Genomic DNA, 26,697 nt, shown 5'->3' on the forward strand with positions numbered 1-26,697 from the left:
ATTGCCTTATCTTCTCCTGATCTTCTTCGGTTGAAAGAACTTTCAGTACCTTCTTGAGGTGAGGAGAATTAAAATATAATTCAAAAATTTCGATGGATCTCGAAATTTTCTTCTTTTAAATAACTTTTTATTTTGGTGCAAGCTAAAGAGTTTGAAGATAAGCAGATTTTTTAGAAATTGAACAACCGGAAAGCAGAAATTTCTAGCAAATACAAATGTCACTATCCTCCCATCAACAGTTAGTTGCACCACTTCAGCCATGTATATTTAAATAAAATGCACGACTGGGTCGCACGAACTTGCTCTTAGAGTTAAAGTTGCTTTAATTTTTAAAACTTTTTATATAGAAATTTGGAAAAAAAAAATAAAATTCGTTTTTTTAAAAAATAAAATAAAATCTCAAATCAAATTGCCCTCCAAAACAAGTATGCAGTTTTAATTGATATGTTAAGATGCATTTTTAGAAAAAAAAATTTCAAAATCTTTAGAGCCGTTTTTTAAAAAACAAATTTTTTATAAATAATTTTTTGGAAAAAATGTTTGAAAATAAAATTGGTATGCCATTTTGTAGAAATCTTTAATCAACATCTAAAAACAAAATTTCAAAAAAACTCAATGTCCCGTTTTCGAAAATTTGATTTTTCAAAAAAAATTTTTAAAATTTTTTAAAAATCCAAAAATAATTTTTTTGAAATTTGTTTGTTGGTTTATATTTAAATTCTACAAATGCTTCCTCAAAAAAAGTTTCGTTGAAATCGAATAAGCAGTTTCGGAGATAATCGGATTTGAAAAAAAAACCGTTCTATGGCAGGTACCGTTAATAATGATTTTCCAAAAAAAAAATTTTCATTAAAAGATAGACCTTAGCTTAAAACTAACATTTGAATTTTTTAAACAACATCGTTGGAGCTGTTTTTGAGATATTTCAATTTTACTAAAATCGGTATATGACAAGTATTTTTGGTCCAAAAAAATTAATTCCAAAAACCCCTCTGGAGAGTCGCTAAATAACATACCAAGTTTGACATTAATCGGTCCATCCGTGTAGGCTGTAGCTCCTTATACAGACAGACAGACAGACTGACAGACAGACAGACAGACAGACGGACTTCCGGGACCCACTTTTTTAGCATTCTCTACCATCGTAATGTCATGGAAAAATGTTATCTCAACTTTTTTTTTTGTACGAATGCATAACTTGATATATAGTACCTACATATATCGCAAGGAAAAATTGCCTGTAATATTGTTAGAAATGGAAATGTTTTCATACAATGTTCATTTGAAAATGCATTTTCTTATGACAACAATTAAACAAAATTATTTTGATCAAATAACCACCTAATGAGTTGAAGTTGAAGCACAATTATGGCGGTACTAACTGTTAAAATTCAATCTAGACGTACAACGTACGTAAAAAAAATTGTACACTACCCTCTTATCATGCGTTCATATGTAATCTCAAATTTTATTAATTAAAAAAAAAAAATCTCACCTTCTCTTGCATCGTTCGCATAACATAACACAGACAACAGGCTGACAAATTAATCTCAAGGCTCATTAATTCGTAATGGATTCTAAATCTAACTCTTAATCCCACCATAAATATCTATACAACCCACTACATTGTACAGACATAAAGATTCCTACTTCACCCAACAACCCTCTGAAGTTTGAAAAAAGTCATAAATCAAAGACCAAATAGATTTTTCCCCTTTGCAAGTACAATGTACAAAGAGCAACCCCCTTTTTGGTGAATGACATATACTAAATATCTTTCCTATTTCTAACAAATCCCAGCCTAGAGCCAATTTACTCGGCACAAGTTCATCGAGGTTTTTTTTTTTATTTAATTTTTGTTCGTGCCCTTACAACGAGTGGCGCCCGGGTATAACTTTTGAAATGAACCAACTGTCGAATGCCAGCAGTATGGGTTCTTAATCCTGCGACGAATTTCGAGAGCAAAAGTAATTTCAAGCACCAAAGAACATGAACATTTTACTAAAGTCCCAAATAATTCTATAATAATTGTGGATGACTTCAAAGAAGAGAAGGAAAAAAGGCAAACGCCTGTAAGTCCTAAAATTCGTATAGCATTTTTGTCCGTAAATTTATGATTTAGCATTAACGTTCCGTTTGTGTTGCCTGACTTTTCATACGTGAACTTACAATATTTTCTTAAAAAATAAACATAAAGCTTTATATTTTCTAAATTTTGATTTTTTGTTTTGTTTTCAACATTTTTTGTTAGTAAGATTAAGAAACACTGCCTGGTGTTTGAAGTATTACAAAAGCAGTGTTTTCTACTTTTTTTTTTTAAATTTCTTACTGGTTTAGAGTAACAATTACACGGCCAAGGCAATAACTTTGGGTTTTTATTTTGACAATGTTTGTTAATAGCTAAAACCCAATGAACATCCTAAGTTTACGAACACGTCAGAAATGACTTAATTTTTGCCAAGAAAACTGTGATTACCAGAATTTAGGGGCGTACAAGCAAGCGGGGTGGGGCGCACAGTGGTTCCCTTCTATGGAGGAAGTGGAAAAAACCTATAAAAACTGAACGGGTGGACCGATTTGATTGAAATTTGGTATATAAATTAAATAAAACGAATTCTCATCGTGATCTAAAAATTGTGCGTCGTACTTTAAAATTACTCATTTTTTCAAAAGTTTTATTGATTATATTCATTATTTTTGTTTCCTTTTCTTGTTTTTTTGTGATGTGAATTTCTCTTATACTTTTAAAACTTAATTAAAACTGAATACAAAGAAGGTTTTGAGAAAGCAAATAACTAAAAAGTTTCAGAATTATTATAGCACACCTTACTACTTACTTTTATTTATTTTATTTATTTATTTATTTTTTTTTAGTGACTAGTGATGGGCTGTATCTCAGTAAAAAATGATCGTATCATGACAAAACAAAAAGCAAGTGAAAGAAAAACTAAATATTTTATTTCTAATTGTAAAATAACTAGATCTGGAATTATTCAAATACCAAAATTTTCCAAATTTGTTTTGTTTTTTACTTTTCTCTAAAAAAAGTGGGAAAATTTTTTGCGAAAAAATGATTATCATTTTTAGAAAGGCTATTTATTTGGTTTTAAAATTCTTTTTGTTTCAAACTTCTACGATTTTCTTAGACTGCAAACCAAAAACCATAGTTTTTACTTTGACTATCAATATCTCAACAACGGATCACCTTACAGAGAATTTAAAGATACATTTGAAAACTTCATTTAATTCTCTACAAATAAATTATATTTACTTTGTTAAAAAAAAAATGTTTTCTTACATTTGAGATCATTTAGAAAAGCTATCAAAATAGGCCTTTTTACGGTTTCTTAGAAAATGTGCAGCTATTTTATAACTATGGTTGATTATGAGCAAAATTAATTAATGTATTTAAATATATTTTTAATCAAAAAACCAAATCAAAAAAATTGAAAAAATTGTTTCACTTTTTTGGGTTTTTTCCATCTGGGAACCAATGTGTGGTGGTGCCCTAAGGCCCCTGATACACCAGCAGGGCTCCGAATGGAGACAATGCAAAGAAGTCAACTTATTATACAAGTAACGAAGCTTATTAATAACGAAGTTTGGTGCTTCTTATAGACTTGGTGATATGAATACACCAGAGTAATAGCTCATATAAGATGTCCACGAAGTAGTTTGGCCTTCCTTTACACTACCGTGCTTCGTCCGTTAAGATTTCTTGGTGAAAAGACCATTTCTGTGGGGAGGGGGAAGGGCAGGAACATCCTGCTGCTCTCCGAATGCGTCCGAGGTTTACCTCAGAACTTACCTCAATTGAGGGGAAATAAATTGATTAGCTCAAAGCACTGGAATGTTTAAAAACTGTGACTTTCACGGTCAATATGGAACTATTATCATGTTCAGCAGTTTTAACACAGAATTATAGCAAAAATCATTCTTCAATATTTTCGTATTCACTCACTTTGATAAGATAGGTACTTACTTTTTACTAGCGACTTATTTGAATCGTTATTGTTTGACTTGTTATATTTTACAGAACTGAGTAGAAAATGGGAAAGCCTATTAATCTCTCTAATACCAATAAGTAGACGTCGCGACACCATTTTTCAATGGTAATAAAATTTGACTTCTAGCCGTCCTTCATAATAGTATTGTCATAAAAAACCTGGCCATAATTATTTTTCGTGGTTTTCGTTACTATTTCTGTTTATAATGAGTATTACTACAAGAAAATACAATATAAACCTAGTTTTTGTTATTTTTATTTTTTTACCAAAAACTAAAAAAATTGAATAATGTACTCCGCCTGTCGACATTATTTTTCTCAAATTTTTTCCTCATCCCTAATACGCAATTCTTTTCTCTCTTCCCCGCCCTTAATTAAGATCACCCAAAATAAAATACACTAATAACATCAGTAAATTTAATTTAAAAATAAAAAACATTGCATAAAGTAAGGAGTATTTTCTATAAGAAAGTGAAAAACTAATTGATCCTCAATTCTCTAAAGAGCACCTAGGAGCACCCAATTTTTGTTGCATTGTGTTAAAGAATATATAAACTAACTCATAAGTTTCAATTCATCGCAGAATAACGGGGTATACTAAAACAAAATCATTAAAGTTCAAATAATAACTTACCAAAAATATCAAGCTTTTAGATACTAGTTCTAAGCCTGAATTAAAATAGAAAAAACCATCTAACATTTTCAAAACTTTATTAATATTGTTAATAAATAACTGAAGAAGAATTCTCCATTTAAATTTTTTTAGATTTCTATCACAACACTTTGATATCGCATATAGAATAACACTTACCAAAATACTTCGCATTCAAATAAAAATGGGGTAGATGTAACAGTAAACTTTGACCTCATTTTTTAACAAGACACGATCGAAACACAATAAAATGAGCGCAGCATATTGACACATGTTTATTTTGCACAAACTTTGCCAAACTTTTTGGTGTCAATTTTGATTTTCAGAAAATCGACTTATGATCAGGTTTTACTGCAAATACTCCTATGTGCATCGGTTAGGAAAAATTGTAATTATCTTAAAACAATCGTTAAACTGTCTAGCAAACACCAACCACTGCTACCATGTCGTCACCACATTGTCCAGTTCCCAAACAACTGGCAATGGCAACCCTCTCCATAAACAAATTTCGTCATTGACTGGCTTTTCTTTAACAAAAAACCCTGTAATTTTTGTTTTTTTTTCTCTTCTCATTCACATATTTCGCAAAAACGAAAAACGCCATTTATAAAGCACCACCATATAAAACACACTCAAAAAAGGAGAAAAGGAAAACACACATTATCCGTGTTATTGCCACATTAATCATTTCGCACTTCACCCAAAACCAAACAAACAAAACCAAAAAAAAAAACAAAAAAAAAAACATTACAAAACCTACCCTACCCGTTCCCTTGGATACACTATTAAAATATAAAATATACACGAGTTACGGTACACTGAACACAATGAAACCAACACAATACACACTATGTGTGAATGGGGTGTTCCATTGCCAAGAGGCCAAAGTAGGTGGACACCAACTCCAAGAAGTTTGACACTTCAAATGTAAATATTGAATAAACACTCTGCTACCGGTCGTTGTCGGTCGGTTTTATTTCAAACCAACACATGTAAACTAAAATCGAAAATGTAAACTGAAAACACGCCTTTATCTATCATCACATATAATTCACACTCACACTCGCACCGTCTATAAAAGTGGTTGTTTTTAACCGTAAAATCGGGTATAGATACAAAATGTATCTACGCCATCTCTGCGGTGCTTACAAAGGGATTAATACCGGTAGTCACGCCTTCTTTCAGCGCCATCTCGTTGAAACCCCAAACACTAATACAATCACACCGAAAAATGAATTCATTCTTGTTTTTTTTTTAGCCGTGTTCATATACAACAGAAAAACATAGATACTCACAATCCGGTTGTGGATTGGAGGGATTATTCTTTTGGCATTCAACGTACAGCAACTGTCGTCGCCGGGTGTGTTCGCTGTTGGCCATAATTATTCTTTCCGACGAAACACAATTTATTTTAACGAAATATTTTCTGTGACGTGTGCGACGGCATTTCGTGTGGTTGACAATTTCGATTCGAAGTTGAAAAAAGAAATTCGATATCGAAAAAATAAATATAAACCGTTTTTAATTAATATTCTGTTAAAATGCTGGTCCCTTCGGACATGATAGCGGCCCAATCCAAAATGGTGTACCAAATGAACAAATATTGTGCGGATCGAGTGCAAGCTCGTAAAGCTCAAATCCACAAGACCATTCAAGAGGTCTGTCGAATTGTTCAAGATGTCTTAAAAGAAGTCGAAGTTCAAGAACCTCGATTTATATCGTCCCTCAACGATTATAACGGTCGTTTCGAAGGTCTCGAAGTGATTTCGCCGTCCGAATTCGAAATTATAATTTATCTCAATCAAATGGGTGTGCTGAACTTTGTCGATGATGGCACTTTGCCGGGTTGTGCTGTCCTCAAACTGAGTGACGGTCGAAAACGTTCCATGTCATTGTGGGTGGAATTTATCACTGCATCGGGTTATTTGTCAGCACGCAAAATACGTTCACGATTTCAAACATTGGTAGCGCAAGCATGTGACAAATGTGCCTATCGGGATATTGTGAAAATGATTGCCGACACAACCGAAGTGAAATTAAGGATACGCGAACGTATTATTGTACAAATTACGCCGGCATTCAAATGTGCTGGATTATGGCCGCGTTCGGCATCACATTGGCCATTGCCGGGTATACCATGGCCACATCCGAATATTGTTGCTGAAGTTAAGACTGAAGGATTTGATATGCTGTCGAAGGAGTGTATAGCATTGCAGGGAAAGAATTCAGCAATGGAGGGCGATGCTTGGGTTTTGAGTTTTACCGATGCAGAAAATCGGTTATTGCAAGGTGAGAATGGTAGATGGCAAGAAATTTTATTTGCCGTCGGTAGATTGTGTCTGCAAGATTTAAAAGCTTTTAATAAGGTTGTGAAGGATTGATGTTTAGTATAGAAAACAACCAGCAGTTTGTGTAACATCGGACCTAACAAGTCTACGCGAAACGCATTTAGAATGTTCTCTTTGGTAAAGTGTAAAATTAAATTAACGGCTAAACTAAATCTGAGCTTAGGTAATAGTGTTGTTAAACGTTTAAATTCAAAATGTCATCCCAAAAAAATGCCGTCTTAATATTAAAGATGCGTTATTCAATATTTTAAGTTAAATTAACTTCAACCTAACTTTGAAATAACTATCGAATTCGTAATGAGGAATGTTAAAGGACCCCGTATATTTTATGTAGGAAGTGGCCTTCGGTGAAATTGTCTGAAATTTTATTATGTTGTCCTCTTGAATCCCTTGATCAAAAGTCGATATGAGCAGAAAGTCGAAGAATGGACAAACCTTTTAAAAGGGATAGTAACTTTTGCGCTTTTTTTAGTGGAATCCATAGGTTTTTAGGGTTGCTGAAACCGAATGCAAGGTCCATTTTGCCCCATCACGTCAGGTTTTCAAGATAACCTCAAAAAAGATGTTCGTTTCTTTTTTGATGTTATCTCAAAAACCTGACGTGATAATGCAAAATTGACTTTGAATCTGGTTTCAGCGACTAGAAAAACATATACCTACCTATTAAAAATAGTCGCACTTCCAGATCAAAAAACTGTAACGTTTTTTGAGGTTATCTTGAAAACCTGACATGATGGGGCAAAATGGACACAATATAGAGAGTTACTATCCCTTTTAAAAGGTTTCAGATAGTCATCGGAAAAAAACCGTTATTTTAAAAACTGTCAATTTTTTGACTTCCTGCCCATATCGACTTTTGATCAAGGGCTTCAAGAGAATTTTGTAACTCATGCTGTCAAAACTTCAAAAAAAAAACTAAAATCAGTCTTTAAAGTTTGCATTACCTATAAAAAAAAAAGTGATGCTGTGTTCATCGAAGTTTGTGAAAGAGATTCTTGAGAGTTATCTCAACTTAGCAAATTTTTTGAGTTCGTTTTAGGGCATTGGAATTATTTTGTTATGAAAATTTAAATTGTTTTGTGGTTTCCATATAACAATGAACTCTTTGAATTTTTTCTTGTTTTATGTTTACTTATTAATCGATGACGTTTGACGTCGAAAATAAAAATACCGCCGGCATCTGAACGAAGAAATATGGTTTCGTTGGAGTTGGTCTATATAAATCTAGTCAGCTGTCAAAAAATAAAAATCAATGTGTTTGTTAACTGCAATCAATATTAGCCGCGTTCGTTTTGCTGGTATAACTCATGAGTACCTACTTTACTTGGAGAAATCCACTACAGCTCCCATTTATTCGTTCGATAGGCCATGTGTAGTTGGAATTACTTGAATATCATTTTCACTCCTATGCATTCATGTGCAGTCTACATTCATTAGAACAAGGCTATTTATTACTAAACCCAGATAAACTTCTAATGGCCAGTTTTTAAGTTTGGAGTTACCTCATAGTTAGTTTATCTTGCAAACTATTTTAGCTCTAATTAACTCAGGAAGGTTATTTTTAGGATGTAAAAATACATTAAAGGATGTCTAAGGACTTTGGTCTCTACTATAGAACATAAGGTTTTTTGCACTGCAATTTTTGAAATCATAGCTAAGCAGAAACTAGGTAATACGAGTAAATGTTCCCATACAAACCAGTGGCGTATTGAGGGGGGGGGGGGGGGGGGGGCTCAGGGGGCTCAAGTCCCCCCCAAGCCTTCAAAATCATGTTATTATTTAGCTGATTTCATCATAATGTACATCATTAACTGAAATTTGTTCGTAAATCTTAGAGACTTAGAGGCAGCTCGAATGCTCGAGCCCCCTTCAAATTCTGAAACGGTTGTTTGTGTTTGTTTTAGTAAGAGCCTTAACTGGCGTTGAGATTTGGGGTAAATATTGTTAATATTTTAGTCCAATTCGGAATTCTTCAGATCATTTTTTTAGTATTTTGACGTCGAATTACATCACTGTACATTTTGCAAAACTTCTTATGTAATCTTAAAACGCCGTATTTTATCGTCTTAAGTATATTTACTTTTTTTCAAAAATAATATATTTGTCAAAAATATTGGAAATAGAAATTTTTGATATCTCAAAATCTTAGTTGTCAATTTAACTAAAGGTTTCTTTTAGCAAAATTCCAGTTTGCGCTTCTGATTTGGATTTAAAAAGCAACATATTACGAAAAAATGTATATTTTGAATTTAACATCAATAATAATCATTTTTAACAAAAAACAAAACCGACTTCCATGGCTAAAACTGGGTTTTTTGGTTTTTCTAATAGTTCCTATGGCCTGAACTGAACGAAATTGAAATGGGACTCCTTTTTGGAAGTCGGTAAAAAGAAAAAGTTTAAAACTTTTCACGTTCTGCATTTCAATTTTTGCGCATTCAATTGCCGAAAGAGAAATTAGATTTTCTGCATTTTTTCACTCATTTAGATTTTCTGATCGAACTCAATTCAATTTGTTTCTGTTCGTGACAAAATACTTTCAAAACTTATATTTTTTATTGTTTTGTAATGTTTATTTGTTGTTAATTTAATACAAAATATGTAGGTACATAAAACACAATAGGCATGAAATATCATAATTCATCAATGCCTCTGTGTTTGCAACCTCATTCGCTTTACACTTTATTTACACCTAATTCATTTTTCTATTAAAATTTGCAATCTGCCATGTTCCGCATTTCACTTACATATTCGATTTGTCTCGAAAAATATGTCTTCTTATTTTTTTTTTTAATTCAGCTTTTTTTCAATTAAAATTGCCAATAAAATTGCATCCATGTTCAAAGCAGCAGTAATTTCACTTTAGAAACAAAATAAAAATGGATGTTCCTTCAGTTTTGACTACAATCGGACATTAATAAATAGTGACGCGTGCAAAGTGTGTAACTCAGTTTTAACAAATTTCACAAGAGAGGTAGAATAAACTTCCAATTTTCAAATTTTAATCAGGAATAATTTAATTTATGGATTCACCTATACCTATCTATAAAATTGCATTAAAATTGTTTTTTTTTTTGTAAAAATGTGAGTTACACACTTTGAGCGCGTTACCGACGACATAGATTATAGATCTAACCTTAACTCGAGTTTGTTGTTTTGAAAGTTAAAAACTTGTATTCTAAAAAGTATGATTTATTCATAAATCACGATATTTTCTAAGGGACACCGTGTTTGAGATGGGAGGATAGTAGGAATTATATTAGGAACGGCTTCCATACCATACAATTTTAGGCCTACATTTCTACTTTATGATCTTATTGGACTATAGTAAATTACTGACTCACTGGTCTGCAAAATTTAACTTTTCTTTTCTCCTTCAAATATTTTTTTGATATTATGAAAGATTAGACTTTCCTGAATCTAAATCTGGTTTCAGAAAAATTCTATCAGGTACCATTTTTGTAAAAATGATTTTTGAAAAATGTGGGTAGTTTCTAAAAAATCAACCTTTTAGATTTATTTGAACTCGTGCAAAATTAAAACTATTTGTAGCATTGAGCTCAAATTTGGAGGACTTATTCCTCGTAATATGGCCTATCGATTGACACCAAATATGTCCTTTTACATTAATGTTTTCTCATAGTTTAAAACAGTGGCGTAGATAGCTTTTTGCTAAGGGGGGGGATAGATCTAGTTCGCAAATTTTTTTTTAAGTTTTAATAATGCTTCTTTGTATTGTTTTTATTCTCTTTAAATTGGAGAAAGTTCTTTCGGTAGTTGACGTAGAAACCAGCAGTGTAGCTAATATCTTTAATAAAATATAAATACCAGGACAACTTTTTTCGGTGCAGCTTTCGAGCGCTTTCAATGAGTTCATAGAGGAAGTATTTTTCTTTCAAAATTTTTTGTAAAAATTTCATATTTTTTCCAACTTGGCACTAGAACAAAAATTGTGACCAATATTTCTATAGTAAGTTGGAATAGGTGATCCCGTACATGATCGTATTTTTTTTATTAAAAAAACAAAACCGACTTCCATTGTCAAAACTGGGTTTTATGGGTTTTCTAATAGTACTGAACAGGCACCAGCTTTTCAATACCTACAAAAAGAATTATCAAAACTGGTTCACTCGGTCCAAAGTTATGAGGTGAAAAACACAAAAAAAAGTACAGACGAATTGAATAACTCCTCCTTTTTGGAAGTCGGTAAAACAGTTAGGAAATCCCGATTGTTTAAATAATATTTCCTTCTTGGATGAAAACTATAAGGAAATCTTATTGTTTTTGTTCTATTTTATGTGGTCTAGTTTTTGGTAAAACTCAACAGTTTCATTAAATTTTTTAAGCTGCTTTGTCTATTTCAGACGAAGAATCCTTAGAAAGAACCGGAAACCCTTCTAGTGTGTTTTCATGGTTTGTACATTTTTCTCCAAGGCGCATTACATAGAAATCGAGAAAAAGATTGAAAACAGTAACACGAAAATATTCTTTACTGTACTTTGAACCGAAGGGTTCGAACGATTCTTTTGTCGCTTCACTATTCTCTTATGTTTAACGCCTATGTCAAGGATTTCAGCTAATTTTTCCCATATACAAAAAACTTTCGAAAATGAGTCGTCTTCTGCCCGTTTAATTTTTAGTTGATCCCTTAAATCTTTAGCGAGCTCCATTGCTTGGACCAAGTCTAAATTCACTCTTTGAAATACCGACTTAATGGGGTTGCGTACGATTGACCGCATTTTAAAATCTTGTTCTTAAAACCTCGCATCTTAAAATCTCGCATTATGAAATCTTTTTTATCGAAATCTCGCAATTTCAAAATCTCGTTTACCAAAATCTCGCAACATTAAAATCTCGAAATTTATAATCTCGCATTGAAATAAAATATTTATTAATTCAATGCGAGATTATAAACCTACATGATATTGCTAGCTTAGGAAAGCCCAGAACCTCCCTCTTCTGTTTTTTCGTTTTGTTTTGAAGAGATAAATAGAAAAGGAAAAGGTTAGTGCACTGTCAGACGCCTATGCCAGTTTTTTAATAGTGTTCAGGGTCAACTGTTGAATGTTGGAGTCAAAAGGACTTAATGCATGTGAATTTGTTGTATTCGACCTTCTCTTTTCTTATAATCTTTTGCTTATACATTTTGCTGCCAAAAAAGCAATTTAAATTTAAGATACTTTACGCTCTTCTTTTAATGAGAGATTTTGATATAGAAAGAATTTAATGAACTTGCGAGATTATTTCTAAAATGCGAGATTTTAATATGCAGGATTTTGAAAATGCGAGATTTTGCTATGTGAGATGTTAAAAATGCGAAATTTTGCTTTGCGTGATTTTTGCAAAAATGCGAGATTTTGTTATAAGAGATTTTAGTTTGCGATCAATCGTACCGCTCCCGACTTAATGGCAACGAAAGTTGGTAAACCATATTTATAACATTTAAGCTAATCAAGAACTCGAAATCCATAGCGTTTTTTTTTTCAAAGTGCGCTTCTTCAACTTATTTATTCATGACTGTTTATACTGCACAATTATCGATCCCAATGGGGGGGGATATATCCCCCTGATCCCCCCCCTATCTACGCCACTGGTTTAAAATACTGATTTATTAAAATTAGCAGAAATATCGAAATCCTTTACTTTTAAGTAAATCCTACAGGAACAAAAACACCTTAATTAAGGAAAATGTAAAATATCAACGCTCATTATATTTAAAAAGTCAAATATGTAAAGAAAACCATAATAAAATACATTAAACAAAATTTTTACGTGTTTTGTAATTTTATATACTATTTATCTATTTAGAAATATCTTATTTGTAATAAACCATTCGATTGTTTCAACTAGAAACAAAAGTATACTTTTCTTATAGTTTTTGATGTGCTGAGTTAGATTTTAAGATATTCGCATTAAAGTATCACAAAATCAAGTTTTTTCTTAGAAAATCTCAATAAAAACTACTATATCTCACAAACCAGAGCCGACCGAATTTTTTTGAGTTTGGATTCAAAATCAGCACACTAAAGTCCATTAGAAAAGTATATTTTTGTTCTAGGGAGAAAGATATATTAATTTTTAGAGATCATTTTTTTTATGATAAGATATGCCAAACCTACTAAACTTACTTAAATTAAGATATCTCGGAGAAGAAAAGAGATATTGAGAAGATTGAAACTGAATTTGAAAGAAAAAAATAAGTTCTTTTATAAACCGTAACAATTTTAATTGAAAAATATTACATTATGCCAAAATATTTCTTCGAAAACAGAAAAAAAAATGGGTTTTTGAGATTTTCTAACGAGAATATCTAAAAAACGTGACGTGCTAGATCGATTCTGACTTCGGATTCGGAATCAGCATACAAAAATCCTTTTGAAAAGTATAGTTTTATTCAAAGGAGGATTTCCTTGCAGACCATTGCTATTTAACAGATTCTTGAACCGCAATAAGCACTGTTTTCGGTTTATTACCTTTCTCTTTTTTAAAACTTGAACACAAAATTCAGATCTATCAACCATCAGATTCCAATGTCTCTTCCCATCTTCTCCTTTTCCTTTGTATACCCAAAGAAGAAATTGACATAGAAAAGCTAAAAAATGTTATAGGTGTAACTCAACACCTTCTCTATTTTTTTTTTTGGGAAAGATCAAGAAGCTTAAAGTAAAATAAAGAAAACATCAATTAAACTATCTTAATTGCTCCCATAACGCAAGATAAGAACCTCTTTTCTGAATATGTTTTGGCTTCCCAATTTCGACCGCATAAAAAGTTCTTTTAAATATTTATTCATGGTCGATATAATTTTTTCCGTCTTTAAATTTGAATAACTTGTTTAAAAGAAAGAAAAAGTTTAAATTTTATTTTAACTTTTTAATGATTTTCCATGTTAACAAAGCAAAATGCAGGCGTTTGATGTCCTTCTTTTTAGTTTTCCTCATATTCACACTTAGAAAAACCAAGAAATATTGATCCAAAGGCGCTACTTACATAACATTAACACTCACAACGGCCATGATTTATGTTGATATTCACTTAAAAAAAATTTAACAGAATAATCATTATGCCCGCATAAATCATTTTGTATAGAATTTAAAGAAAACTATCATCATCACTAAAACTTAACATTATATTGTTTCGAATGTTTTTTTTGTTTAGCTTTTGTTCTCTCTTTCAATTCAAAACTATCTACTCTCTGAACTCTCATGTTGTGATTTATTGATTATTTATACAAATTTGTATAACACGAGAATAAAAAAACAGATACTTTCAACCACCTGCTGTGGCTAAAAGTTCATTCAGTTTATTGTTGTTTTGCCTAAATGCAAATAAAGCAAAAGTGTGAGACTATATTTATTTTAAGTTTGCGAGTTGAAAATTTCAATTTTCGAAGACAAATACGAGGAACAACAAAAAATAACACAAATTAACGATTTATAAATAATTATAACTTTAACATTGTCATTGATTTTATCGGGCCATTTATAGTTGATTTGTTGTATAAGTTAGTTATAGGTACGGAGACCATATTTCTGGAAGCGAAACCCGGGACAGATACAAAATTCTTTCTATCGTTTTGAAAATATTGATTTTTTCAAAAAAAAAAAAAATTAAATTTTTTTAAATAAGTTTTCGTAATTTTCCTTATTTTGATATCAAGAATTTCTAAACGATTTTATGGGAGTGTTTTTGTTGAAATCATTTAAGTCGTTTACGAAATTAGAAATGAAGAAAATGGTTTTATAATAGCTGCGTTCCTTTGGAAATATTTATCTACTGCTTAGTACTTAAAACTACTTTGAACTACTTTTGCTATACTGAAAAAGTAGTTCAAAGCAGCTTTAAGTACTAAGCAGTAGATACAAATTTCCAAAGGAACGCAGCTAATAATGTCTGTTAATAACTTCAAAAAAAAAAAATATTTTTTTAATCAAAATCGGGAGAGCTGTTTTTTATCATTTTAATGTATGACAAAACTTTTAACATTTTCTTAAAAGTTTTGAAACTTATCTGGGTTCTTTGCTCTTCCATATGTTGTTCTTTATTCCCAAATATTTTACTTGGTGTAGCAACCTGACAAACAGAAGCTGGAACTAAATAATGGACGACCATTTAAAAAAAACTAAAGCCTAGACTAGAGGCGAAACGAAAATTTTCATACAAAACCATCACAAAATTTAGCTTTTCGTTGCACAATACGCAGCAAAGGTAACGAAATTCTTACCTGTGCTAGAATATATGGAGATTTTTCAATCGTTTTTTGACTTTGGAGTCTTACAAAAATTTTCGTTTCGCTTCAGCAGCGTACTGGCGTAATGCTTTATCCGAAAAAGTAGAAAAATTTTAATTTAAAATATTGAATACAAAAATCAGAGAATGTCCAAATACGGGACAATCACGGGACAAATTACAAAATACGGGACACTTATACGTCCCGGGTTTCCTAAATAAAAACCCGGGACAAGCTGTAGAAATACGGGACAGTCCCGGGTAAACCGGGACGGATGGTCACCGTAGTTATAGGTATGTTGGTTTTAACTCTTTTGTTGTTCTTTCTTTTTTTGATTACGTCAAAATGAATTTGAAAACAAAGCCAAATTTTAATAATTGAACTTGACTTAATAGAGTTATTCATTGATTTTCAATTTATTTATTAATCAGAGATAATAAACAAATAATATTAATTCCGGAATTTAATAAATTTTTTGTTAACCACAAAATTATAATTTAGATTCGATGACAAATCAATGAAGTGTTTTAAATAAATAATCGCATTTAATTTTTAATAGCAAATTCAAATAATGAAAAATTCTCGAAAAAAGTAATAAAAACAAATGTACATATATGAATAGATTGGAGTATCGTATTTTTGACAAGAATGCCATTTGATTTCTTGTAAAATAAAGAATTATAAGAAATAAAATTTAAAAATTATTGCAGCTGTTTAATAGTTCTTTAGCACAAACAAATTTTGTGAAATTAAAAAAAAGTAGGTATTCCATCAAAAAAAGGAAACACTAATTGACACATAAAAGCAAATATTCAAACATTCATTGGTTAAAAAAAAATATTCTTTTATCCCAAAATTATTTTCTTCAATTTTTTTTCTCAACTTTTACAAAATTATTAGGTACTAAAATTTGTCGATACAAATGAATCGGCTTTTTCAAAAACCACTCAAGTCACATTTTTTTATGATTTGTTTACTGAAAATACTTTCTCGAAGGTAGATATGTATCTTTAGTGTAAAAACTAAGTAAGTTAATACATTCCTTTTCCCTTTCAAATAATGGCCCGTATGCATAAAAAATAGTAAATACTAGCAAGAGGAAATTAATAAGTATAAACTAGGTTTGATTTGCACAAAAGGTGGATACAAAAGTTCATACTTTACAATTTTTCAAGTAAAATCATTCATTATTTTGTATACGGGCCAATACCACGTAAAAGACAGTAATTGCAAAATCAACTTAAGTCCAGGAACTTAATAAATTTTCCATTCACTATAAGATAGCGGGTGTAATTAAATCTGAATAAGTTCAACGTTTAAAAATTGCGTTGTCCTGATTGTTCAACACGCAAGCTAACCACCAATAGCCAAAAAATGAAAGTGAAAATATAAGAAAATTAATTATGGTTTTTAAATACTTATACCTACTTTTTTCTTTAATAATTTCATATTAGTTTGATTTTTTTAATATAGCTCAATCTGAAAATTGAAAAAAATGATTATTTTTTTTAGAAAAATATGGGAAAAATTTACAAATTTCAAATCAAGCATTATTTTAAAAACCCTAGAATAGACTGTATTGACGGTGTAAGCTAATTTTTATCCAAAATTGAAATAACTTGCTCAAAAAAATCTCGAGCCAATTATTCTGTTGTATACCTACTAAGATTCTGAACCTAAAAAAATTTATTATTTATTATTTAAATAGGCTTAAGTATTTGAAATTTCTAGTTGTTGATTTTTTCTTTAATGGTTATATATTTTTAAAATACATTTTTCCTTACAGAGTCACACCCGTTACATTTTTGAATTGTTATAAAACCATTTTTTTAATTAATTTCTTTGTAATATACATTATGTATATGCTTACTGGCAACCTAATTAAATCTCCTTTGATATCGATTTTCTAACTTCACACCCGTTACATCTAATCTTAAGAGTTTCTGACATTAAAAGACAGGTTAGAAAATGGAATGTTATTTTAAACATATCTACATTAATAACTAAATATATTAGGTGTTGAAGCTATTAAATACATTATTTAGTGATCTTCCAATTAAAAAAAATATTTATATAGGTATCAAAACTTATTAAAATACAAACACAAACACATTATAAAATTAAATAAAGTTGGAAAGTGGAAGTAGAAGAAATTTAATAAGAGATTTAAAAGATTGGTGAATGGGTGGCATACCCTTGATGATAATGATTAAGAATTGATTACACTGGTTAGCAAAATTAAACTTTTTTTCTTGTTGTCGAAACAAAAATATACTTTTCTGATGGTTTTCGGTGTGCTGAACTCGAATCCTAAGTAAAAAAAAATTAATCAGCTCCTGTTTTTGAAATATTACCGTTAGGAAATGCAGTAATTTGGACCTTATTCTTTTATATAAGGAAAATTGTTTGATCATATCGACGGTTAAACTTCATAACCTCGTAAGTCAAAAAATTCGAAAAAAATATTATTAATGCAAACAATTCAGAAAATTCAGAGCTATCTTTTGGTATATTCAGTTCAACAATGTTGTTTTGAACATTTTTCAGGAATGACGAAATTCAAAAGCTCGTATTGATAGATCCCATACAAAAACAAGAAACACAACATATTGTTTTTTGATTTCTGAAAAACTTGCAAAAACGACTTACGAGGTTATGAAGTTTAACCGTCGATATGTAGTAACGGTTTTTATAAGAACTATTTTTCACCTTTTTAAATCTGTTAAAATCTTTCCGATATCTTTTTTATTGCCCGAGATATCCTCAGTTGTTTGGTATTTTTATAAAAATCCTTTATGATATGTATATGAAGCCAAACCCACTGACTTCATTTTAAGATATCTCGGGCAATACAAAAGATATTGAAAAGATTTAAACAGGTATGGAAAGATGGAAAACAGTCCTTATAGAAACCGTTGCTAAATATGATCAAACAATTTTCCTTATACAAAAGAATAAGGTCCGAAGAACTCAAAGAAACATTTGTTTGCATTTTCTAACGGTAATATCTTAAAAGCGGGAGCTGATTTGTTGTTTCTGACTTCGGACTCGAGTTCAGCACACCGAAAACCTTCAGAAAAGTATATTTTTTCTTCGGCAACAAAACCCTTGTAAACCAGTGTTATAGAGAGATCTTCAAAATAATGAAACATGCAAAATAAACGTGCAGTGAAGTTTTAAAAAGAAAGCAAATAAAAATTTGCTAAAAATATAATGTTGGTCAAATTGTGTAGAACGTATTTTATTCCCTGCTATAACTACGTGAGTCGAAAACAGTTTTTTTTTTTCATTTTTATATCTAATAAATTGTGAAAGTTATTTACCCAACATTTCAGTATCTTACAACTCAAATACCTACTAGTTTAAGCATGAAAATGTTCTTTAACCTGCGTTTGATTGAGCATGTTTTTTATTGATTCCTGAAAAATTTAAATTGTTGAATTTAAGTGGTTTTTAAAATAATCGATTCAAATATTTTTCCTTGAAATCGTTTGCAATAACGTTAAAAATAACAAAAACGGTTCTTCGACCTTTGGGTGTTTTAAAAAATATTTTTGATATTTCAAAAGTATGGCTGGAAAGTTTGAAGGTTTTCTACCATTTTTTATAATTCTACCAAAAAAGGAAAACACTTTAAATCTACCTGTAAATTATTTATCGATATTTTGTTAGAAAAAAAAAAATTAAATTTAAGTCACTTCGGGTTAGCATACACACTTGTACACTAAAACAAAATTGACAGTGGTCTTGAGCTGAGTTAACATTGTTTAAATTAAAATTTACAATATCTACTTATTTTTTCCTTGCACTCCTTTAAGTGTTTAAGACATTTTCCTATTTTGAAAATCTTCTATCAACCTTAACAGTTTTACCGAATATTTAAGGAAAACACCTCAAAATATTTTGTATTTAAACATTGAAAATTTAATTTGGCACGGGTATTGTTTTCAATATTTTTTAATTTATTTACCTAGAAACTTTTGTTTCAAAAAAAATATTTTTGTATCAAATTTATGGAAACCAAAAGTTTAATATCCCGTTTTCAAGAAAGTGATTTTTCAAAAAAAAAGGAAGAAATTTTTATAGAATATTCAAAAATGTATTCATATTTTCATTTTGATTCATATGAAATCTATATAAATACCTAATTTGTTTGTAATTGTTTTTGGTGAAAGCCAGAAACTTAAAAAACTTTCCATGAAAGTTAAAGTTCAAAATGATTTTCGAAAAAAAAAACTTTTTTAAACTTTTATATGTAAGTTACTAAAAAAACAAAACAAACTTTTATATAAATCTTCTCGGGATCAAAATTCAGCTTTCAATTTTTTTCTTTTCAAAATTCTGCTTTTCGTGATAGGTAATTATTTTACAAAATTCAGCAAAAAATTGTTTTTTTTTTCCAATTTTTTGAAGAGTTTTGTAAAATCATCCTCTCAGTATTATTAAGCAAGATTTGCAAAATTTGCAGCTTAATTACTTACTAACTTTGTGATTTTTTTTGACAAATTAATATCTATCTACACTTTTAAAAAAAGGCTTTAAATGTTTAATATTTTCAAAAAATAATTAAAAAATTAATAATTTATCAAATAAAATTGAATATTCAAAAAATTTAATCAAAAAAAAAAAAAAAACAAAATTATATCACACAACATCGTTTCTAATGATGTCAACGTGATGTGAGTTGTTAAAAGTCAGTCCATGCTTTGAAAAATATTTTTAAGATAGTAAAACACAAACAGTTAATAAAAAAATTATGTTTTCGAAAAACTTGAAAAACTATCGAATTAAAGTTTTTGAATAAGTTTTCTTTAAATTAATTACTTAAATTAGTTAACTTCTAAAAACTAAATTTTTGTTATGGAATTAAGTTTTCTCTAAGCAATCACAATTTTTACCAGTATCAACAATCAACATAACATTGTGTTTATATTTTTCCACCCACAGAATTCTTTGAAACCTGTAGTTTGCTATAAATTTATTGACCAAAAAGATTACAATTTATCACAAAGTCACATAATAAATTTATCACCTCTTTCTTCTTAGCTCAGGGAAATTAGTCAAAATATGGGCATGAAATCGCATTTTTCGCGGGACAAAATTTTTTTCATGGAATGTGTTCGGGTGGTTGTCCTTATCATAAAAGTCAATTTATTGGGAAAATTGGAGGTTGGGAACAGCCGCCATCTTGGAAAAGAGATTGGTATCGTTTTTATTGAATAGCTCCATTGTTATTCATTTTAACAGAAAATGACAAAGGTAGGACTTATTAACAATAAAATTATCTAAACAATGATATACAAAACAATTCCGTGAGTTGATTAAATAAAATTTTATAGTTGGTCAAAGTGCGGCTTTGTATCGCAAGGTTGGGACAAAATGACATTTTTTCATATATCTGACGAACTTTTGATTTTTTTGTATAATTCTTCAAGAATGAATTATAGTACTTATAATTACCTATAAAATGAGCCCACAATCGTTATTGTAACCATCGTATTGTAGAAGTAATCTAACTCCGAAACTCTCCATGTACTAGTCAAAAGTGAGAAAAAAGCTAGTTTTTTGCTAGTAGGCCGAGAAAATTTTGGGAGTAGAGGTATAACCAAAATATAAGTTCGCAGTTTTGCTGCCATACTCGTGTTAATGTCGATTTCAAAGGTCTGAAAACTCTAATTTTGGGCTTTATACGTTTTTTGGGGGGTTAAATAACGTAAGTTTTCCAGCTAACGTGAATGGGCTAAATTTATACTATTTGAAATTATAAATATACAAGCTGATGCTCTATCATTTTTCCTAAATCTAGACACCCCAATCTTGAGGATGTGACCAATAGAACTCAAGATATAAGCCGTTTATACGATTATGTTTTAGAGGCTTTTTTGTTTTGATTTTTGTTTGTTTATTTGAATTGAAAAGCCTGATATGGTTAGTTAAAAAAGCTTATATCGTGAGTTCTATTAACCCCATAGCCGAGATTGAGGTGTCCAGATTTAGGAAAAATAATAGAGCATCAGCTTGTATATTTATAATTTCAAATAGTATAAATTTAGCCCATTCACGTTAGCTGGAAAACTTACGTTATTTAACCCCCCAAAAAACGTATAAAGCCCAAAATTAGAGTTTTCAGACCTTTGAAATCGACATTAACACGAGTATGGCAGCAAAACTGCGAACTTATATTTTGGTTATACCTCTACTCCCAAAATTTTCTCGGCCTACTAGCAAAAAACTAGCTTTTTTCTCACTTTTGACTAGTACATGGAGAGTTTCGGAGTTAGATTACTTCTACAATACGATGGTTACAATAACGATTGTGGGCTCATTTTATAGGTAATTATAAGTACTATAATTCATTCTTGAAGAATTATACAAAAAAATCAAAAGTTCGTCAGATATATAAAAAAATGTCATTTTGTCCCAACCTTGCGATACAAAGCCGCACTTTGACCAACTATAAAATTTTATTTAATCAACTCACGGAATTGTTTTGTATATCATTGTTTAGATAATTTTATTGTTAATAAGTCCTACCTTTGTCATTTTCTGTTAAAATGAATAACAATAGAGCTATTCAATAAAAACGATACCAATCTCTTTTCCAAGATGGCGGCTGTTCCCAACCTCCAATTTTCCCAACAAATTGACTTTTATGATAAGGACAACCACCCGAACACATTCCATGAAAAAAATTTTGTCCCGCGAAAAATGCGATTTAAATTACTAATTTCCCTGGGCTATCTCTCATTTGTCCAACAATAATTACCTTAAATTATTTGATGTGATTATTATTCTATAACAAATTCTGGTCTGTTGTCAATTAGACATCACAACCCTCACAAGACTCCGTGGCGCAACGGTAGCGCGTCTGACTCCAGATCAGAAGGTTGCGTGTTCAAATCACGTCGGGGTCATTGAAAATTCCTTTTTTTTCATTTTTTTTTTATTTATAATAAATAAAATGTATTTTAATTCAACAAAACAAAAATCAAATTCAATAAAAATAAAAATTTGCATACAAATACCTATTAAGAGAATTTCTAATCAAGAAAACAATAAATATTCAACCACTTAAATTGGTTTTGTCAAAGGAACGAATTGCCAGCATTGAGTGGGATTAAAAGTTTATCGCGCTCTCTGCTCTGACAAGCTATTTATTTATTCAGCTGCAAATTGATGAATGTAGATATTTAAAAAGAACAATCAAAAAACTTGTTTCAATTAAATTGCATTCATTATGGTCAAGTGTGTTTTTTTTAAGTATAAATATCTTTAAGAGGAAAGAGGTTTATAATTTTTTTTTTTTTTACATTTAGAGATTTTTCATTCTGTTATAATTATACACTCTCTGAATTCAATTTAATTTAATAATGAATCATTAAAAAAATTAAATCTGACATTTATGATGTGTTTCTTTTTATAAATTTGGAGCAGAATTATGTGTTAAAGGTGGATTTTCATTTTAAGTGTCTGTGGTTTTGTTTGTTTGTTTTATAATATGAATTTATTTTTAGAATTTTGAATTGATTGCTTAGATATTGGAGTGAAGTTAGAAAGATTATAAATTAAATCGACAACAAGATTTGTTAATCTGTAAGAGGTTGGTTTTTTTTTTATAGAAACTCAATGAAACATATTAAATCTGAAAATACACTTGTATTATGCAGAACGTAGGTTGATCTATTACAAGTGTTAAAATAAGTTAACATTTTTGTTGCTTTATAAAGAAGTTAAGAAGATTATCAACGATATCAATAGAATCGTTGCAAGCTCACAACCACAACAACAAACTGTTGCATTTCTGTAATGATATCGTTTAGGTAAATTGCAAACAAAAGTCATAGTTTTAGTCATTATTTAGCCCGCGTATTTGCCTTTCGAGGGTCACTGTGGTGTATGCGTAACTTTTTTTTTTAAATATGGTTCATGCAAATTGTTTTAGTCTTGAGTAATTTTCTGGCCACATAACTGTTATAATGGTTTGATGAGTCATTAATTAGTAAAATGGGATTGGAATACTAAAGATTGAGTTTCAAACTAAGAAATCATAATTTCATCTAAAGAGATATCTTGATGGATTTAATTTTGTTATAATCTTACAAAGGATTTTACGCAGCCTAAAAAACATTCACAAATCATACTATGGTTACACAAAAATAAAAGAAATCTAAATTAACTATAGTTTGGGAGATTCCTTAGATTGCTCTAATGATTTGTTTCAAGTTTTTTGTGGGTATTGGGTAAAGATAAGGTCATCTTTATACGTCATAGAAAAGTTTTCTTCCATTTAGACCTCCTCGTAAACAATTCAAATGAGTTTTATCGAACATTTATATACAAAAGCGTTTAAGTTTAAAAAAAAACACACTTTTGTATTAAAAAAATTTCAAATAATTTTTTCGAAAAATCAATTTTTTGAAGATACGTTCATGAAATTTTTTGAAAATTTTTTTTGTGTGTTTGAATGGCATAGGTACCAATTTCATTTTTGAACAATGTTTGGAAATTTTTGTGCGCAAAAATATTTATATATTTTTTGTATATTTCTTTTATGTTGGGTCTGTTTAGCTATTATCACAACATTTATTTTTTTATGTATTTCCTTTCTAATACATCCTAATTTGAAGAATGTATTCTGCATCAAACTTCGAAAAAAAAATTATTCTTTTTGATTTTTTAATAAATAGTATACTCAAATTAAATATTAAATTATTATATTAAATATTTTAAAACTTTTTACCTTTATACAAATTATTTGGGTACCTACCTACAAATAAAATTAGAAAAAATACCAGAAAAAATAAAACTATTTTTTTTTTTTAAGTAAAAAAGAGATTCTTAAATGATTTAAAGATAAAAAAAAAATGAACACTTCATTTTTGTCATTAATTCTGTTTTTAGCTGATTTTTTAAAGAAACAACTTTTTCGTGTATTTTTTTGAAAAAAATAATATGAATAAAGTTGTTATACCATTTTGTAACCAACAAATCAGAAAACATGATTTTATTTTCAAAATAAAAAAAATAAATAAAATTTTAAAGTTCATATTAATTTGTGGTTAATTTTGTTTTTCATCTATTTTAAAGCAAGGTAAATAAAAGATATTGTTTGAAAGACTTTGTTGGAATTGTTTGGGAGGAAATCATCAAACATAAAACTTTTTTCATGACTTACAAATTTTTTTTATCTAAATCGTAACAGCCATTTTTGAGAGAATTAAACTTTACTAAAATTGGTAACCACAGTCAGGATTGTAAAAATATCAATTAAAAATTATGCATTTTACATGAAGAAAAAATATTTATTGCAAATAAAAGAAAATAACACTAAAAAAAAAAACATTTATTGCAACTGAAAAATATTTGCATTAAAAAAAAATTATTATTGTAAAATTAATATTTTGTATTGAATAAAAATGCCAAAAAGCTTTAATATTATAGTTGAAATAGCTTATTTACGGTCAAATAGCCAAAATTGTAAAAAAAAATCGACGAATATTAAAAAAAATATTTAATACTAATTTTTGTTCCACTGCAGCGAAATTTTTTATTTGCAATACAATTTTTTTAATGCAAAATATTTTTATTTACAATAGAAATTATATTTTAAATGCAAATGTTTTTTTCATTTGCAAAAAAAAATTTGTATGCAAAATATTTTTACTTGCAATGAATATTTTTATTTTTTTGAAAATCTTTACTTACGATGCTCCCATACAACCTTATTTTGTTTATTTTCTACTCTCTTTAAATCGACCCTTAAAGGAACATACCTAATTCGAAAAATCGCATGTATCAAAATGCAAGAAATCTGTATTACGATAGAGTGATAAAAGTTGACAATGTTCGTTTTAATATTTCATGCACATAAAAAGTGTTTTTTTTTTAGGAAGATATGAAAAACACTCTTTACCAAAGTAACATTTATTTTTCTCAAATTTACTTTTAACTGAGATTTTATTTCCAAGCAATGGAAGTATGTTTTGGTACATAATTTTAGGAATTTGTTTAATGGCAACATTTTGTATCATCGGTTATCTTTTTTTATAAGATTCAATATTAGAAAGTATCCTCAAGTTATGCCCCACACTAATACCATTGATTTTTATAGCCTTACAATTTCTTAAACTCAAGAGTTTTCGCTATTTTAATCCTACCAGGTCTCAATTTTTTTTTTTTTATTTTGATAATAAAGGTTGCAAAAATATTGTGAATCTATAAAATTTCATTTATCCTTTGTACCTAAATATCGCTTTTTCCGTAATCAATTCTACCTAATTGCGTGGTGGTCCAGTTTCATATTCATTTAAAGATATTTTATCTTCAACTTTGAATAAAATATTGAATACTTTTTCAGTCACCTTACTTGCCAAATGCATAATCTTGAACGACCAAAAAAACCAGCTTTCATTATCTACAAAAGTGTATACTACACGTTCCAAATTTATTTGAGACCATCAATTATCTGCTTATCGCAATTTAATTGAAGAAATATGTTTCAGTCGCATATAACCACTTCTCTCAAAACACCATTAGTGTCTGACATTATCAAGTCACACACGCAGCTTTAAGATGGGTTCTTATATGAGTGTGCAGAGACACAGAGACTCTGATGACTATGCAATCCAGATCACACATTTCAACGTTCAAAATCATCTTGGTATCAATTAATTTCCTTTTAGCACAAAAACATCAATCCTTTGCAATTGCAGCCATTTAAAAGCATCCAACAAAACACGCAATATCCATTAATGCAGTCATTTTTTTAATTTTGTAATTTTTCTTAAAAAAAAAAAAATTAATTCATTTTTTTTTTAATTTTTAGGTGCCAGTCGGCGTCGGTGCTTAAGCATCCTGAAGACATTGCGTGACCGTCATTTGGACCTGCCTGGCAATCCTGTCACCTCGTACCATCTAAAGACATTGCTACTATACGAGTGCGAGAAGCATCCTCGCGAAATGGAATGGGAGGAGAATTGCATTGCCGATCGGATAAATGGAATCTTCCTGCAACTGATATCCTGCCTTCAATGTCGACGTTGTCCACATTATTTCCTGCCAAACATGGACTTGTTTAAGGGCAAGAGTCCCGGCGCTTTAGAGAATGCTGCCAAACAAGTGTGGCGATTAACGAGGATAATGCTGACGAATGTTCGTTGTTTAGAAGAATTGTAAACGCGATCATTTTTTTAATTTTATTAAAAAAAAAAAAAAATTCAAACAAAAATTGTTCACAAAAAATTAAATAAAAAATATTTTAAGTTTTTTAGTAGACCCATCAGTGACGTGTGCGAGTGTATGAATATGATTTATATAAATTTGTATGAATGAAATGGAATTTTTCGAATGAGAGAGAAATTAAAAATATATATTTTGAAAGAAAAAAAAAAATTACCAGTGGCCAGTTTTATGTTTTTTATTTTATTTTAATTTTTAATATTTATTATTTTTTGCTTTTTTT

The 26,697-nt window shown here is 29.6% G+C and overlaps 1 protein-coding gene and 1 non-coding gene across 2 annotated transcripts; both read left to right on the plus strand.

The window, feature by feature from the left end:
• The first annotated feature begins 6,001 nt into the window (after window positions 1-6,001).
• On the plus strand, window positions 6,002-26,427 carry LOC129908757 (protein mab-21). The gene is made up of 2 exons (XM_055985505.1): window positions 6,002-6,947; window positions 26,062-26,427. The coding sequence occupies exons 1-2, from the start codon at window positions 6,200-6,202 to the stop codon at window positions 26,409-26,411; spliced, it is 1,098 nt and encodes a 365-aa protein (XP_055841480.1). The 5' UTR covers window positions 6,002-6,199; the 3' UTR covers window positions 26,412-26,427.
• On the plus strand, window positions 22,079-22,150 carry Trnaw-cca (transfer RNA tryptophan (anticodon CCA)). Its single transcript has one exon. It is a non-coding gene; the product is annotated as a tRNA-Trp (tRNA).
• Window positions 26,428-26,697: the final 270 nt, after the last annotated feature.

The sequence above is a fragment of the Episyrphus balteatus genome, chromosome 2, assembly GCF_945859705.1.
Source record: "Episyrphus balteatus chromosome 2, idEpiBalt1.1, whole genome shotgun sequence".
In the NCBI taxonomy this organism is placed as follows: Eukaryota; Metazoa; Arthropoda; class Insecta; order Diptera; family Syrphidae; genus Episyrphus; species Episyrphus balteatus.

Excerpts from the sequence above, each read along its gene's own strand:
- LOC129908757 (XM_055985505.1), top strand. The coding sequence starts at position 6,200 with ATGCTGGTCCCTTCGGACATGATAGCGGCCCAATCCAAAATGGTGTAC. Across the intron at positions 6,948-26,061 it reads AGAAAATCGGTTATTGCAAG|GTGCCAGTCGGCGTCGGTGC; the intron begins GTGAGAATGGTA and ends TTTAATTTTTAG.